Source organism: Coregonus lavaretus, assembly GCF_964263955.1.
Source record: "Coregonus lavaretus genome assembly, contig: HAP1_SCAFFOLD_4574, whole genome shotgun sequence".
NCBI lineage: Eukaryota > Metazoa > Chordata > Actinopteri > Salmoniformes > Salmonidae > Coregonus > Coregonus lavaretus.
This window is the reverse complement of record NW_028163762.1, coordinates 1-16,514: the sequence shown is the minus strand read 5'-3', so window position 1 is coordinate 16,514 and position 16,514 is coordinate 1. Positions and strand designations below refer to the sequence as shown.

The following is a 16,514-nucleotide window of genomic DNA, read 5'->3' as shown; positions in this document are numbered from 1 at the left end:
ACCTCTTCCTGCTTCTGTTGAAAACATGCTGTTAAAACAATAAGAAAGTGTATCTTTACATTTTAGTGTACAGAAGAAGAAATGCTCCTGCAGTAGAACCGTTTCTAAGCCTTTTTATTGTACGAGGGCCCGGCAAGCTATGGTTATCTTCCTCATCGGAGGATCACCAATCACTTAGGTGGTGTCAGTTACCCATCTGAGGGTGCTGGTCCACAGACTGGCTGTAGTTGAGAAATGCTGCTGTGGAACATCTTGAATCCCATCTATACTGTCTCATGAATGCACATTGGAGCCCAGTTTATACCTGGTGCTAACGTGCCTTTTGTCCTAAACGACGTCCACATTCTGATCGTGCCCACATTGTTAAGACAGGTGTAGACGATTTAAAGTGTCTGGATATCAATCAAGTGTAAACAGATCTGGATGGTCAAACCGTTTCAATCACCATACCAGCCTCAAATCATTAACAGCTAGCACCATTGACTTATGGCATCAGTAATTGTCTTTAAATAAATCCAGATTATTTAGAATTTGCCAATTAATTAGGCACCAGCTGATCTGGTCACAGTGTGGAATGTGGACGGATAAGAAGCATTTTACTACAATGGGTAGATTAGACAAACCTTGATCCAGATAGTGATTGGATCACATTGATCAGATCACAAAACTCACATGGTGGCATAAGGTGTAAACAATGCTTTTGTACCATTGAAGAGATCATGTTCACAGCGTTCTCTAATCTGTTTGATCTTCGAGAAACTTCCTGATTTTGATTTCATTCCGTTCTTGATTTGTACTTAAGTTGCTATGTCATAGTGTTTTTTTATGCAGGGTTATGCTGATAAAGACACCCAGAGGGGATTAAATTGGGATTCTCTAGATGGGTAAATAATAATAATATGCCATTTAGCAGATGTTTTTATCCAAAGCGACTTACAGTCATGTGTGCATACATCTTTTGTGTATGGGTGGTCCCGGGGATCGAACCCACTACCTTGGCGTTACAAGCGCCGTGCTCTACCAGCTGAGCTACAGAGGACCACGTAAACTGACCTCATAGGTTCCCAATGTATGCGGTTTAATCCTAAAATGGTGGAACATTTTTGGTTTTCTTCCCAAATTCATCCCTGAATACGTTCAAACACAAACACATTGGTTTCTCCACTTTGGTTTTAAGTAATGTTGAGATGACAAGAGCACAGGGTTGTTGTAACAGCATTGACAGGATGCCCAGCCACACAGGACTGGAGCGATGATTCCATTATGTTTGTATTTTTATTATATAAAGAACAGGGTCAATTCCATTTCAATTCAGGAAGTACACTGCAATTCCAATACTCTTCAATTAGGAGAATTTGGTTTACTTTCTGAAATTGCAATGTAATTGACGCCCAACCACGGTAAGGAAGAACTAATACCTATACAAAAGAGCAGATATGTTTGTCAACTCCCCACGTTGGCGACTGGATGGATCTGTTGTTCATGTTAACTGCTTCAGCAAACAATGTCCCATATGAGGATGTTCAATGGGTATGCAGCGATATGGAGGCGTTTGGAAAGTCACTTTGGTGTAACAATAAAACGGTTTCCCTGACAGAGGAGCATATGTGTGGTGATTCCCCGATACTCGCAGTTGACATTTAACGGTAATTTCACGACTGAGCAGACCTATGCAGCGTTTACCGTGAATGTGTTAACGTTGCCTTTAAAATGTCAACCGCACTACAGATTGAAATTATCCCTTTTTTTGGCAATGTTCCTGCGGTTGCAGAGATCCCATTCACGGTAAACGCTACATCTGTCGGCTCAATCGGAAATTGCCTTTAAAAAGCCACAATGCCTCTAACCTGCGATCCTATTGGATCCTGGTGTGGTGACACTGATGGTTTCTCGGAACTGATGGCTTCTAGCCTACGCAGCAGGTTATAGCTAACGCAGCAGGTTAAGAGAAACAGGTTAGGGTTAGTTAAATTGCCACAGTTGTCGCAACTTGAACAGGCAAGTTTTGGTCCGTAGCTTTTCTCTGTCTAGACAACCATAGGAGCCATACGTTCTGAAAGCCATCAATATCACCTCATTGGCCTTAACCAGCCAGCAGTGAACCTGTGTTTACACAAACACTTCATCCATGAGATAAACTACTCTGAATCAGATCAGAAGAGTTGCTCCACATTTCCAGGACAAAGCAGTGTTCCAGTTTTTATAGTAGATACATTTAGGATAAAACTTTTTTTTTTTTTTTTTTTTTTTACATTTTTATATTTATTTTTTAAAAGTATACAGTTTAGGAGACAATTACATTTGTAAACGTGTATGGACTGCAACCTTCAATCTGAGCAAGTTTATTCTTCTCTAGACGAGTTTTACACTGCTCAAAATGACTGTTGGAACTATGGCTAACTGAAAAATACTTCACAGAAGACTTCTTCCTAAATAAACTAGTCATAAGAGAAATAGACAACCCTGGCAGACGTCTACAGTCTTGTTTGGTTCCCAAATTGAACCCAGATCAAATTCACCAAACTAAAAACTGTTCTGTGCCTCGGGAGGTCTCTGCAGCTGAGCTAATTTCCCATATCCACCTCGAGCAGGGTCATAATCTTGTCTATATTCATCTCTGACCTGGAAAAAGGCAAAAAAACAGCAGATAACATGTTGACTCAGGCTCATGACACTAGTTTTCCATAGCCCTCCCCAAAGAAACAGCATAGGACACGGTTTTATGGTCGTGAGACGACTTTCCCATAGCCCCCCCGGGCTGGGTCATAATCTTGTCTGTATTCGTCTCTGACCTGAGGAGAAAAAGAGACTCACTTGTTTGTTTTGCCACAGACCCTGTTAAGTGTTTTGGTCTATTAGGGAGTGGCATAGTTCACATACAACCGTGAGTTCTGTCTCCTCATGATAGATCCTAGAAAGTCTCCGAACGGTGAGACAACATGGTCACAATTACATGACCCATTAACATTGAACATGTTTGTCCAGTTGATAATACAGCATTGTTACAGTGTTATATGTAACTTTTAAAGTTCTCATCCAAACAATATCAACCAGTTAACGGTATCACTTTAATGAAAACTACAATTTTGTGAAAACTATCAATTCCAATAGAAATAAAAAACCAGAGACAGCTAGCTAATATACAACCATTGATGTGCACAGTTGTCTCTGATGTAGTAAGCATGCATTTTTCTTCTGTAAATTTACCTGACCACCGGACTTGCCACGGCCATACTGCCTGCCCTCTTTGAAACCAGCGTCCCAGTCAGTTCTGATGATGCGGTCATCCAGACGTGTCCCGTTGACAAACCTCATAGCATTTTCTGCATCTGTACGCGTGTAGTACCTGGCACAGGGGTTAAGGTGCTCTAGTGGTCAATGTGCCGGTTTCCAGGAACACAGATTAAGCCTACTATTGGACTAAAATGGACTTCCAATGGTCAATCTCCACTGAGTATGATTTTTAGTCTAGGACTAGGCTTAATCTGGGTCCTTTTCAGTGTAGGACTAGTTTTAATCTGGATCCTTTTTAGTCTAGGACTAGTTTTAATCTGGATCCTTTTTAGTCTAGGACTAGGCTTAATTTGGATCCTTTTTAGTGTAGGACTAGTTTTAATCTGGATCCGGGAGCCCTAAGTGTATGGGTATAGGATTAAATGTTGAACCAAAACACAACATCCACAAGTAAAACAAATTTTTTAAAAAAGGATACTCGACGAAGCAGAAGCCGCACGCCGTCTTCTTCACCTTATCCAGGCCGATGATGATTCTCTTTACATCCCCACTCTTGGAGAAGAGCTCGTACACTTGTTCTTCTGTGGTGTAAAAGGACAGGTTGCCCACGTAGAGTGTGTTAGCCTGTTTCAGAAGTTTCTCTTGCTCATATCGATTGCCCTGGAGAATGGAGAGGGGAGAACATCTTTAGAAGAGTCTAGTAACTGCACAGCCAGGGAGCCAAATACACTAACTAACATTAGCTGTTAGTATTATTCACAACTCATTTACACTGACATGGGTAATGCTGTTGCAACATGGTCTCAGAGCATTTCTTATTATTCTGTAGGTAAATTCGTGGCACTACATTTCGTATGATATATTACGTTTCATATGGTATGTTTTAATTTGTGGATCTCCATCATCCATTTGTATGATATGTTTCGAATTGAAATTCATACAATATGTTACGATTTTGCAAACGGGTCAGGGGTTAAGGTTTGGGTTAGTGGAAGGATTAGCTAACGTTCTAAATTGCTAAAAAGTAGTAAGTAGTTGCAAAGTTGCTAATTAACTAAAATGTTAAAGTTGTCCGTGATGAGATTCGAACACACAACCTTTGGGTTGTTAGACGTTTGCAGTATAATATACGTTTTTAAGTAAGATTCCGTCTTTATGTAACCATACCAAACATAAGATATCATACTAATTTCAACATCTCGGATTTACGTTTACTATGTTATGTCTAGTCTCTTAGACCAGTCTGATTAGAGAGGTCAGTTTGATTTGCTCTGTAAACTGTAACTAATTACAGGTTAGTCACTATGAAAACACTCTTTGACCCATTCCTAGGAGGCAAACATCCTTAAATATAATATCCATGTTTTGAAAGACACAGGTAAATCATTAACAACGTTTGGCTGAAATAAAAGACAGCACGTTGCAAGCTACCGTTCGCTTGATAGCGCGCTATAACACACAAAAGATAGCTAACGTTAGCTAGCAAAACTATTCTACTAATTGATTCCCGATCGATTTTAACCATTCCTTACCTTAAAATGTTGGTCTCTGTATTGGCTTACGTCAACATAGGAGTCGCTTAATAGCGCATTCAATTTAATAGACATTATGTCGCTTTAAAGATGAAACGGAGAAATATGTTTCTTACACCAGCGTCTCATCAGCAACACTAAAAAGTACTTCCAGGTCACGGAATGTAGAAATATTCAAAATAAAAGTCCCCCACGTAATAGTATATATGAACAAGTATTCTTTAAACATTAACAGTGATTCATATTTGTTCATATTTAATTGACATTTACATTAAATTTGGTTTTTAAAACAAGTTCCAAGGTCAAATAAATGTATCCAATGCAATACACTACATGAAATACATATTGTCTTATAGAGAGAAAACTATTCTAGGTGCTAAAGTAAAAGTGGGGTTGTAATTACTCACTAGGATCTGTAAAATCTATGAATGGTGTTATTTCATGGGGGACTGAGGTCTGTATACCCAGAAAGACTTTATACTCAACCCATCCTCCTGTAGCTCAGTTGGTAGAGCATGGCCCTTGCAATGCCAGGGTTGTGGATTCGATTCCCACGGGGGGCCAGTATGGAGAAAAAAAATGTATGCACTCGCTAACTGTAAGTCGCTCTGGATAAGAGCGTCTGCTAAATGACAAAAATCTAAATCTAATTACATTAGCCAGTTGATTACCTGTGTTGTGAAATGTGGGTCTGAAATTTCATCAAATGTGTCAGTTAATTCACGGTCCAACACAGTGGTTCTCAACCATGGGTACTAGGACCCCTCAGGGGACTTGGCCTATCCACGGGGGGGGGGGGGGGGGGGGGTACTTGAGAAGACCAATGAGACCAAAGGCTTACTGGTAAAATGCACAAAAGGGGATACTTCAGGCAGAGCTAAATTCAGTTGGTGGTACAGTAAGCGAAAAGGTTGTGAACCACTGGTCTAACACACACTATGATACAATTCAGTCATTTCAATCACTCATAGAATAAATCCATTAAATGAGTGTGGGCACCGATAATGAAATCTAAATCGATATCAGTTGCATTTTTTCGATTCAATATTGATATCAAATCGGTTTGTAGAAAATCCAATGCAACTGTGTGAATGTTCATGTTTCTGTGAAGTCCAGACAACTGTTCGCAGATTATTTTAATTTGTCAAACGGCAGCCAAGCATCGATCATCATGTAACCAGAAGAAGACCCTCGATATTTATTTGAACGGAGCATCAAGCTCATCACCTTGCACTTTCACCACCCTGTGAAGTTCATCATAGCTTATTTAATCTGTAGCCTAATAAACATTGTGCTTTCCTGAGTCGAAGTGGGAGGACCACACATCATGTCATCGCGTGACTCCAGTTTTCGATATGATGGTTATTATATCAATTTTGCACATAAAAGCGTTTCCACTGCCATGTCTCGCATAATTAATTGTACAGACACTAAAAATATTGCTGGGTATTTAGACCTCCGTCCCCCATGAAATAACACCATATATAGATTCTACAGACCCTACTGATTATTCCCAACCCCACTTTTACCTTGGCACATTGAATCGTTTTTTTTCCTAGAGCCCAATATTGTGAACATACCAGTCTGAACATTGTATTTTTCCATAGTGGTCTTTAAAATGTTTTTTAGAAGCATATTTGTAATTGTTTCCATAAATTCCTTCTTGCATTTGCTTATAAGCACAATAAAAATGTCATTTCTTTTGAATGAGTTATCCACATTGCAATGTTTTGAAATACATGCTTTTATTTTGAAGGATTCGTCATTACCATACGAAAGTGACGTCATATTTTATGCTGCTGGCAGAATAGTTGTGTGTCTGTCTGATGTAACCTCATGTCTCAAAGTAGCGGTCATCTGAATCAACAAGGAAGTATGTGAGAAACTCTTCGACATTAATCTTAACTTTACCTGCGACATAGGTGACTCCTTACATCATATTATAATAAAGATAGTATTGATGTTTGCTCATAAACTAACGTATTTTTCGGAAGGTAGCTAGCTAGCTACTAGTAGCTAGCTAGCTAAGCTAGCGTTAGCTAACTCTGGGCAGGTGAAATAACATCAGCTGTCTGTTGTTTGTTTTACAGGTGATAACACAATTTATTTACTGTACGAGATGGCCATCCTTCGTATGTTGTTCTCTTTGCTGAACAATCCACGGGTCATTGAGAAACTAGCGGAGTCTCGTCCTATCCGACGTGCGGCACAGATCGCAGCTTTTGCGATCATCAAAGCGCAAATCGCTGGGAGGGGTGCAACAGCGAAGGTTCTGAAATCAGACACACTACGCCAGGTTCGGCAAGAGGCAAACGGCCGGATTCCCCGAGACATTGGTGACATCGGGACCCGGTTCAGGAGAGTGAGGGAGACTTTTGTCAAGGAGGTGAAAGATGGCTTCAGAGACGCTCAGGGACAAATAAAGAAATGAAGAATTTAATGTGAAATAAAAATCCCGTGATTGAACTCCCACAGCAGTAGCCTATGTCTGTATGACAGACATACAAAAATGTTACTGTTCATAACGAGACCGACATGACCTGTCCCACAACTGTCTAGGCCGACTACTGTTGCATCACTGAGCCAATCTTTTAATATTTAGAAGGGAACACTAACTTACATGTCTCAAACATACTCAAGCTGTATTTTCCACCAGGGAGCTGTCTTGATATCATCATGTAATGAATCAGGGGTGCAACTTCCACTGGGGATGGGGGGGGGGGGGGTACATGTCCCCCAACATTCAGAAATTGCATTTTTGTCCCCCCCCCACCCCCCCCCCCCAGTTTTATCATTGGAATGTGATACAAAACGAGGCAACGGTGAGCTTTAGGACCATGCAGATGCCTCTGAGCGGTCGGGTAGGCTGTTTGGAGCGTTTATCTGACTGGATAATTTTTTTTTGTTATGCCCCTGTAATGAATGTTGGGGTTTGTGGTGGATTAGCCTACTGTAACACGTCTGGGTTTGTGGTGGATTAGCCTACTGTAACACGTCTGCATGCTGGAGACATGTTCGTTGCAATCTACACAGTAGTCTTTATTCAGGAGTTGGTGTTTGTAGATATGGAATTGTCTACCTGATTTGACATGCAGATTACCACCATATAGAATGTTTGCTGTAATGCAGCCCCTCCCCATGACAGTTCCCATGACATTTTATGACTTGAGGTGTCTGAAGGTTTGGATTGACCTCACCTATTGGCCAATTCTTAGTGTGTGTTTTAAGTTATATTTTAAATGAAATGTAATGTATTTGACCAATAAAGGATATTCAGATGAAAAATGACTAGACCACACAAAAGGTTTAGGGCTCTATTCAATCAATCCGTATTGCAGAAATTCTGCCCTAAAGTCCAATTGAAATTCCAAGGCAATGTTACCGCATTGGCGGAGACTGCATTCACGGTAAACGCTGCATGTCGGCTCAATCGGAAATTACCTTTCCATTTCTATCACGAAATCTGTAACGCTTCAGTGCTATTACATTTACATTTACGTCATTTAGCAGACGCTCTTATCCAGAGCGACTTACAGTTAGTGAATACATATATATATATATATTTATTTTTTTCCATACTGGCCCCCCGTGGGAATCAAACCCACAACCCTGGCGTTGCAAACGCCATGTTCTATCAACTGAGCTACATCCCTGCCGGCCATTCCCTCCCCTACCCTGGACGACGCTGGGCCAATTGTGCGCTGCCCCATGAGTCTCCCGGTCGCGGCCGGCTGCGACAGAGCCTGGATTCGAACCACTCAGGAGTTATGGATTGAATAGAGCCCTTAATCGCTGACACCAGCATGTGTTTTACACCTGGGGAGCAAGCTGACTGATAGGTTAGGCAGTATGCCCTATCTCTTGAAATAAGCATCTTAACAACACTGATATTGTGGGTAGAAGACAGTTAGGACTCGGCTATGGTAGCTACTAGCCAGTACAAAAGTAATTGGAAAAGGTATTTGCCTTTTTGCTATGGCTAAGAGGTAGCATTGTGTTGATTACTGTGTAGACATGAACCTCAACTCACCTTGCATGTTTAAAGTTCACTATTTCACTTTATCATAGAGGTTGGCCCATAAAGAGGCTATGATAACTGCCCTTAGTTCTGAACCTTGAGTGATCAGAGCCATAAGACTGTAAACCCCATGAACTCCTCTAAGAACTTCCATTCAAACTGCAGTTACAGCAAAGAACGCGAGGACTTCAGTCCATGATTGTGTGCGAGTATATTTCATTGTAACCTTTCGGCTTTAACCAATCACCGTGGAGATTGTCACGTCCACCAAGAATGTATTGCACGGCCCTTGACACTGTAGATGGGCTGACTGACACAATGTACAGGTTACAGGTTCTCATTCAGAACCTACTACTACAGTAAAATGTTTCACAATGGACCACCAGCTTCCATATGCAGATTTTTAATAAGAACAGCAGAGAATTCTTAAATAAGCAGTATGTAGCTATACTTCTGCAGACACACTGGCCTGGCAACTAAATATTAGTTACATGTTTTATCATTTCATCGAAGAAATTGCTATGACTTTGAAGGCAGGCGTTTGTTTCTGACAGAAATGAGTCAGTACTCAGTACATATACACTGATATGGTACCTGAGCTTCATATAAACGTATCTCTCATTGAAATAAACGTAAAAATCAAGCTGATATTCTGGACAGGAACACAAAATTGCAAAAGAGCAGTAAAAATAAAACAAAACACTGCGCTGTGCAGGAATCAAGAAGCACTTGATCAGAGTTGGGTAGAGTTCCATTCCTTATAATCACTATTGTTATAGATTATGGATCTTAGCTCATGTGTACAACATTGGAATGTAATATAAGAATTTAAACCTGACTGTAATTTTCAACATTCCACATTACTTCAAAATCACTCAGTTTCAAAAGCAAAAACAGGAATGGCTTGTTCAATGTTCTCTCCAAAAAGAATGAAAGTTCTGACCGATGCAAGTGCATATCAGGTGCAAGCAGGTTCCAATCCATAATATTTATCAGTAGGCTATAATTCGCATCATTCTTATCATAGAATTTGATTACCAGCCAAGCAAATTTAAACTTCTAGGCCTCTATTCAATCTGTATCGCTGAAGTGTTATGCAGCGTTTACCATGACTGCAGTCTCCGCTATCGCGGGAACATCGCTTTTACATTTCAGTAACGCTGAACTTCCGTGATACGGATTGAATCGAGCACCTAAATGCGGATAGTGAGCAAGTTGTCTTGGCTTAAATGTTTGTCTTTCCAGGATTTGGGGAGAACATATGAATAGAACAACCCTTTGACTCTTTTCAATCCATTTCACAACATACATCCTGTAGTTCAAGCAGTGCATATTCACTGATATGGCATTAGCTTATACAGTAGAGGCGGAATGTGCAAAACACGCCATATTCCCAGATGTGTTTTGTGCCCATAAGTAGTACTCAAAAGAGTCAGTGTAGGCAACATAAACGATGCGGAGAGAAGGACACTGCATAGTAAAGTATGTAACAGGTAAAAGCATATGCACTGATATGGCAGTTACAGTCAGTAAGCATCATAGCGATGAAGTCCCTTGTCATCTCTGGTTGGGAATGAGTTCATCTCCTGTGGCTCAACCAAAGAAAACATGCTCTTTTCCCCATTGACTGACAGGGCTCAATAAGCACCTTGACTCACTGACTCAACAACAGTGATCATAATTTAGACCCAAGTCAAATAGTATTTTCAACATGTTACCCTCCATCACAAATCCTAGTATCAACATATACAGTAGTTTAGTACAATCGTAAGCTATGAATCAGATACAGAGGAAGAGATGCGGACATGCACAGGGGTTAGGGTTGGGGCTGGAACATGGACAGGGGTTAGGGTTGGGTTAGGGTTGGAACATGCACAGGGGTTAGGGTTGGGGCTGGAACATGGACAGGGGTTAGGGTTGGGTTAGGGTTGGAACATGCACAGGGGTTAGGGTTGGGGCTGGAACATGCACAGGGGTTAGGGTTGGGTTAGGGTTGGGGCTGGAACATGCACAGGGGTTAGGGTTGGGGCTGGAACATGGACAGGGGTTAGGGTTGGGGCTGGAACATGGACAGGGGTTAGGGTTGGGTTAGGGTTAGGGTTGGAACATGCACAGGGGTTTGGGTTGGGGCTGGAACATGGACAGGGGTTAGGGTTGGGTTAGGGTTGGAACATGGACAGGGGTTAGGGTTGGGGCTGGAACATGGACAGGGGTTAGGGTTGGGGCTGGAACATGCACAGGGGTTAGGGTTGGGGCTGGAACCTAGATAGGGGTTAGGGTTGGGGCTGGAACATGCACAGGGGTTAGGGTTAGGGCTGGAACATGCACAGGGGTTAGGGTTGGGGCTGGAACCTAGATAGGGGTTTGGGTTGGGGCTGGAACATGGACAGTGGGCTGGGTTGGGTTAGGACATTTCTTCTTACACCCAGAGGAAGATGGAGCTCATCAGAGCCACCAGGAGTAGGGAGGACAGTGCTGCAGGACAAACACACATACTTCAGTACAACAGCTACTGTTCTTGAAGCATTACTGTCAGTAACATGAGTTAGATCAAAGTGTGTATGTGAGTTTGTGTACTGTACCTTTAGCAGAGGCGTTGCACTCCATGTTGGTAAGTGAGTCCATGTAGCCCTGTCCCAGCCACTGGTCGTAGGTCTTCCTCTCAGCCACTCCAATCATGCTGACAGTGGAGTCTTTGAAGATGAGGTCAGAGCCCTGGTACTTAGAGGAGTCAAACATCTTGAACCCTGAACCTGTGTCACTACTATAGTACTCCTGTAGGGAGATGAAGAGGAGAAAAGTGTATCAACTGCCACTTGGTTTTATCAGCATACAGTTCACCGTTTAATGTTCACTTTTTAAGGTGTGGGTAGAAGGGCTATTTATTTATTTATATTATGTTGTGCCACATGGGTACAATCAATCAACCAATCAACCAATCAATCAATCAATCAACCAATCAACCAATCAACAATCACTCAATCAATCACTCAATCAATCAACCAATCACTCGATCAATCACGCATTCAACCAATGGCCTGGTCAGTCTTACCTGTGCTTTGTCCAGCAGGCCGTAGAGGGCGTAGATGTTGGTGTCGGCCCGTACCATAACAGCGTGGGAGGGGACGCGGGCCAGGTTACAGTGGGCGTACTGGGTGACCTCTGCCCTGGAGCCATGGGGACACAGCAGCTGGAAGTCCTTAGACTGCAGGTCAATGGCCCACGACTCACCTGAGTTACCTAGAGGAAAGAGAGATTTTTATTATTTTTTAAACTTATTTTAGTAAATACTTTCTTAACACTTATCTTTCTTAAATCTGCATTGTTGGTTAAGGGCTCGTAAGTAAGCATTTCACTGTAAGTTCTACACCTGTTGTATTAAGCGCGTGTGACAAATAACATTTGATTTGATTTGATTTGACATACACACAGAGATACATGGAGATAGATAATTTACCACAGAGATACATGAAGATACATAACTCTCCTAATTCACAGATACTGTATATGAAGTTATGCAGTCAAAGAGCAACGTGTCTGCAAGTTGTTAATGATTGGAAAACATTTCCACATCCTCTTGATAGGTTTATGGTTCCGGTAATGGGTTAATGGGTTTATGGTTCCGGTAGTGGGGTTATGGTGCAATGATAATAATGGTTGGTTTCCTGACCGGAGATGGTATGCAACACACGTGCACGCACACGCACACGCACACGCACACTTACCATCGGTGTTTTGGAAGACAGTGGTGTGTTTGATGAAGGACACCTCTCCAGCTCCCTTGGCCAAACACCTGATACAAATAGAGATAAATAGTAATGGGGTCTTTTTGTTGGCACTAACTCTGCCATGGTTCGTTGGACAAAGCCTATGGAGAAAATGAATGGCGTTTGTGTAGGGTTTTTGGATAAACACAGAAAATAAGGTCTGTGGCAAACACAGGCTTAGGAGATAAAAGGCTTCATAATTCATAAAGGTCATGCTAACTGACTGATATTATCTCATAGAACAAAATGTATAAGATGTCCTAAGCCTGTGTTAAGCTCAGACCTTATTTTCTGAACTTTTTCCAAAACCCTATTCTTTCCCCATTCATTTTTTTCGCATAGGAACGAAGCAGAGGTAAATCATTTCCTGGTTTTAGGACTACAAGCTGGCGAGCTCTATAAACAAACATGGAGGTCAACATTGGCCCTGATCCCATGTGGCTCAGTTGGTAGAGCATGGCGTTTGCAATGCCAGGGTTGTGGGTTCGATTCCCACGGGGGACCAGTACGGAAATGTATGCACTCACTACTGTAAGTTGCTTTGGATAAGAGCATCTGCTAAATTACTCAAATGTCAATGATGCTATCTCTCCCTAGTAAGTTCCCTCCTATCTACAATTACAACAAACCAGGGCCAATATACATAGTTTGACTATAACATTGTAAATGGTGTTATAACTACAATGGAATTGTCTTGGCATGTTATAAAACTCGAAATCTCTATGTCTAAGGGCTCTATTCAATCCCCTGAAGTTCACTTTTACAGTGTGATTGAAATTGAAAGGCAATGTTCCCTCTTTAGCAGAGAGACTGGATACAACGCTGCATATGTCGGCTAAATCAGAAATTACCTTTACATTTCTATTGCGGAATATGAAACGCTTTAGCTTTACAGATTGAATAGAGCCCTAAGTCTATGTCTCTAAGTCTGTAAATGTACCAGTAAGTTGTGAGATGTAGTGTACCTGAAAGCTCCTTCGTATCCATCATACAGGTCCTTGCCTTTCTCACACTTGTTCTGCCCACTGCTGTCCCCCACACACAGGTCACACAGGTTGCCAGGGAAACCAGGCTGATTGGCACCAGGGACACAACTGTTCTTAAAGAAACCTCCAGCGGCTGTGGAGGACAGGAGACAGTCACAGAACTGCTGAGGCGAAAAATAAGATGAACTCTCACGCTCCCTCGCGCGTGCTCACAGGCACACACCCACGCTCACAGGCACACACCCACACCCACGCTCACAGGCCCACACCCACGCTCACAGGCCACACCCACACCCACGCTCACAGGCCCACACCCACGCTCACAGGCCCAGGCCCACACCCACGCTCACAGGCCCACACCCACACCCACGCTTACAGGCCCACACCCACACCCACAGGCCCACACCCACGCTCACAGGCCCACACCCACACCCACGCTCACAGGCCCACACCCACACCCACGCTCACAGGCCACACACACACACACACACACACACACACACACACACACACCTACCCTGGTGTATTACCTTGTGGTATCTGACACTGAGCAGGTCTGATGAGGCCTTTCTCTATGAACAGGCCCATGGGGATGTTCCAGCCTGCTGTACGGCCGTAGCCAGTGGTGACAGGAGCTCTTCCCCCTCAGGTTCTCCAGCGTGGTGATGTCACGGTTGGACTTCTTCACCACTGCCACAGCATAGTAGATACTGCCATCCTGTCCCTGGGAGAGAGAGGAGGGAGGAGAGGAGGGAGGAGAGAGGAGGAGGAGAGGAGGGAGGAGAGGAGGAGGAGAGAGGAGAGGAGGGAGGAGAGAGGAGGAGGAGAGGAGGGAGGAGAGGAGGAGGAGAGAGGGAGAGGAGGGAGGAGAGGAGGAGGAGAGAGGAGGAGGAGAGGAGGGAGGAGAGGAGGGAGGAGAGAGGAGGAGGAGAGGAGGTTGGAGAGGAGGAGGAGAGAGGAGGGAGGAGAGGAGGAGGAGAGAGAGGGAGGGAGGAGGAGGAGGGAAGAGAGGAGGGAGGAGAGGAGGAGGAGAGGGAGGAGGAGAGGAGGGAGGAGAGAGGAGGAGGAGAGGAGGAGGAGAGGAGGGAAGAGGGAGGGAAGAGAGGAGGGAAGAGAGGAGGAGGAGAGGAGGGAAGAGAGGAGGAGGAGAGAGGAGAAGGAGAGGAGGGAGGAGAGAGGAGGAGAGAGGAGGAGGAGAGGAGGGAGGAGAGGAGGGAAGAGAGGAGGGAAGAGAGGAGGAGGAGAGAGGAGGGAGGAGAGGAGGGAAGAGAGGAGGAGAGAGAGGAGGAGGAGAGGAGGAGGAGAGGAGGGAAGGAGAGGAGGAAGAGAGGAGGGAAGAGAGGAGGAGGAGAGGGAGGGAGGAGAGGAGGGAAGAGAGGAGGAGGAGAGAGGAGGGAGGAGAGGAGGGAAGAGAGGAGGAGGAGAGAGGAAGGAGGAGAGGAGGGAAGAGAGGAGGAGGAGATAGGGAGGGAGGAGAGGGAGGGAGGAGAGGAGGGGAAGAGAGGAGGAGGAGAGAGGAGGGAGGAGAGGAGGGAAGAGAGGAGGAGGAGAGAGGAGGGAAGAGAGGAGGGAAGAGGGAGGGAGGAGAGAGGAGGGAGGAGAGGAGGGAAGAGATGAGGGAAGAGAGGAGGAGGAGAGTGGAGGAGGAGAGGAGGAAGAGAGGAGGAGGGAGAGAGGAGGAAGAGAGAGAGGAGGAGGGAGGGAGGAGAGAGGGAGAGGAGGAGGAGGAGGAGAGGGAGGAGAGGAGAGGAGGAGAGAGAGGGAAGAGAGGGGAGGAGAGAGGAAGGAGGAGAGGAGGGAAGAGAGGAGGAGGAGAGAGGATGAGGAGAGGAGGGAGGAGAGGAGGGAACCAGAGGAGGGAAGAGAGGAGGAGGAGAGAGGAGGGAGGAGAGGAGGGAAGAGAGGAGGAGGAGAGAGGAGGGAGGAGAGGATGGAAGAGATGAGGGAAAGAGAGGAGGAGGAGAGAGGAGGGAGGGAGGAGGGAGAGAGAGGAAGAGAGGAGGGAGAGAGGAGGAGGAGAGGAGAGGAGAGAGGAGGAGAGAGAGGAGGAGGAGGGAGAAGAGGGAGGTGGAGGAGGAGGGAGGAGAGGAAAAGGAGGAGGAGGAGGAGGAGGAGGAAGGAGAGGAGGAGGAGAGGAGGGAGGAGAGGAGGAGGAGAGAGGAGAGGAGGGAGGAGGAGGGGAGGAGAGGGAGGAGAGGAGGAGGATAGGAGGAGAGAGAGGAGGAGGAAGATAGGAGGGATGAGGGGAGAGGAATTAGGTGGCGTGCTTCAGTGTGAATCTATAGTTATTGTCCCAAAAGACAATTTGATTTGCCGCAAATCATCACATGATCAAACCCCACGGAAAGAACTTAAGGAAAACGTAGTTGGTCAGTTTCTGTTTGGTTGTATTGGTGGTAGAGGGATCCTACCTGTGTAGCTCTCCCCAGCAGCAGGCACCAGCCCGTAGCTTTTCCTGCTGTGTAGATGTAACCTCCATCCAGGGTGATGGCATCTGCCTCTTTATTCTACGAACACACACAAGGGAAGATATGTTTCCTACACCCAAGTCTCTTTCAACAGCCGCTGTAGGAAGAGAGCCTTATGAGTCTGCCAGACTTGGGTTCACATAGTATTTTTATTTATTTATAATACTTTGAGAGTCGGATTGAGCCTCCTGGAATGGCAGATAGGCAGGGTTTGTAAGAGCTACATTAATAGTTATCTCATGAGAGACTTAAATAGCAGTCGAATGTAAATGCACCTGGATCTTCTTCATGCAGTCATCCACTGAGGATCCCATCACACACTGGATACTGGGGACCAGGAGACTTGGCACTGAAGGCCTCTGCCATGTCTGCACACTTCTGCTGCTCACCGCTGGACAACACACACCAACGCAGGGACTGGGGCATCTCTGCACACACAGATAGAACCATAGTCAGTTATATAAACAAACATACACAGAGTGAGAGAAAGATAGAAAGAGGGGGAGGAA

The 16,514-nt window shown here is 44.4% G+C and overlaps 1 protein-coding gene and 1 pseudogene across 3 annotated transcripts; both read right to left on the bottom strand.

The window, feature by feature from the left end:
- Nucleotides 1–2,271: 2,271 nt before the first annotated feature.
- On the bottom strand, nt 2,272–4,905 carry LOC311117800 (nuclear cap-binding protein subunit 2). Of its 2 annotated transcripts, none has more exons than XM_084192709.1 (4): nt 4,767–4,905; nt 3,713–3,894; nt 3,208–3,346; nt 2,272–2,792 (listed from the first exon to the last, which is right to left on the bottom strand). In XM_084192709.1, exons 1-4 carry the CDS (start codon nt 4,839–4,841, stop codon nt 2,721–2,723), a joined length of 468 nt encoding a protein of 155 aa, XP_084048835.1. In that variant the 5' UTR covers nt 4,842–4,905; the 3' UTR covers nt 2,272–2,720. The 2 variants fall into 2 exon arrangements, with proteins under 2 accessions (XP_084048835.1, XP_084048836.1); XM_084192710.1 differs by having other exon boundaries at nt 2,433–2,622; nt 4,767–4,887.
- A 3,465-nt stretch (nt 4,906–8,370) lies between these two features.
- On the bottom strand, nt 8,371–16,433 carry LOC311117798 (melanotransferrin-like; annotated as a pseudogene). The gene is made up of 8 exons (XR_014615581.1): nt 16,281–16,433; nt 15,949–16,044; nt 14,068–14,261; nt 13,517–13,670; nt 12,510–12,577; nt 11,837–12,024; nt 11,367–11,559; nt 8,371–11,259 (listed from the first exon to the last, which is right to left on the bottom strand). The product of XR_014615581.1 is annotated as a melanotransferrin-like (transcript).
- Between the last annotated feature and the right edge of the window lie 81 nt (nt 16,434–16,514).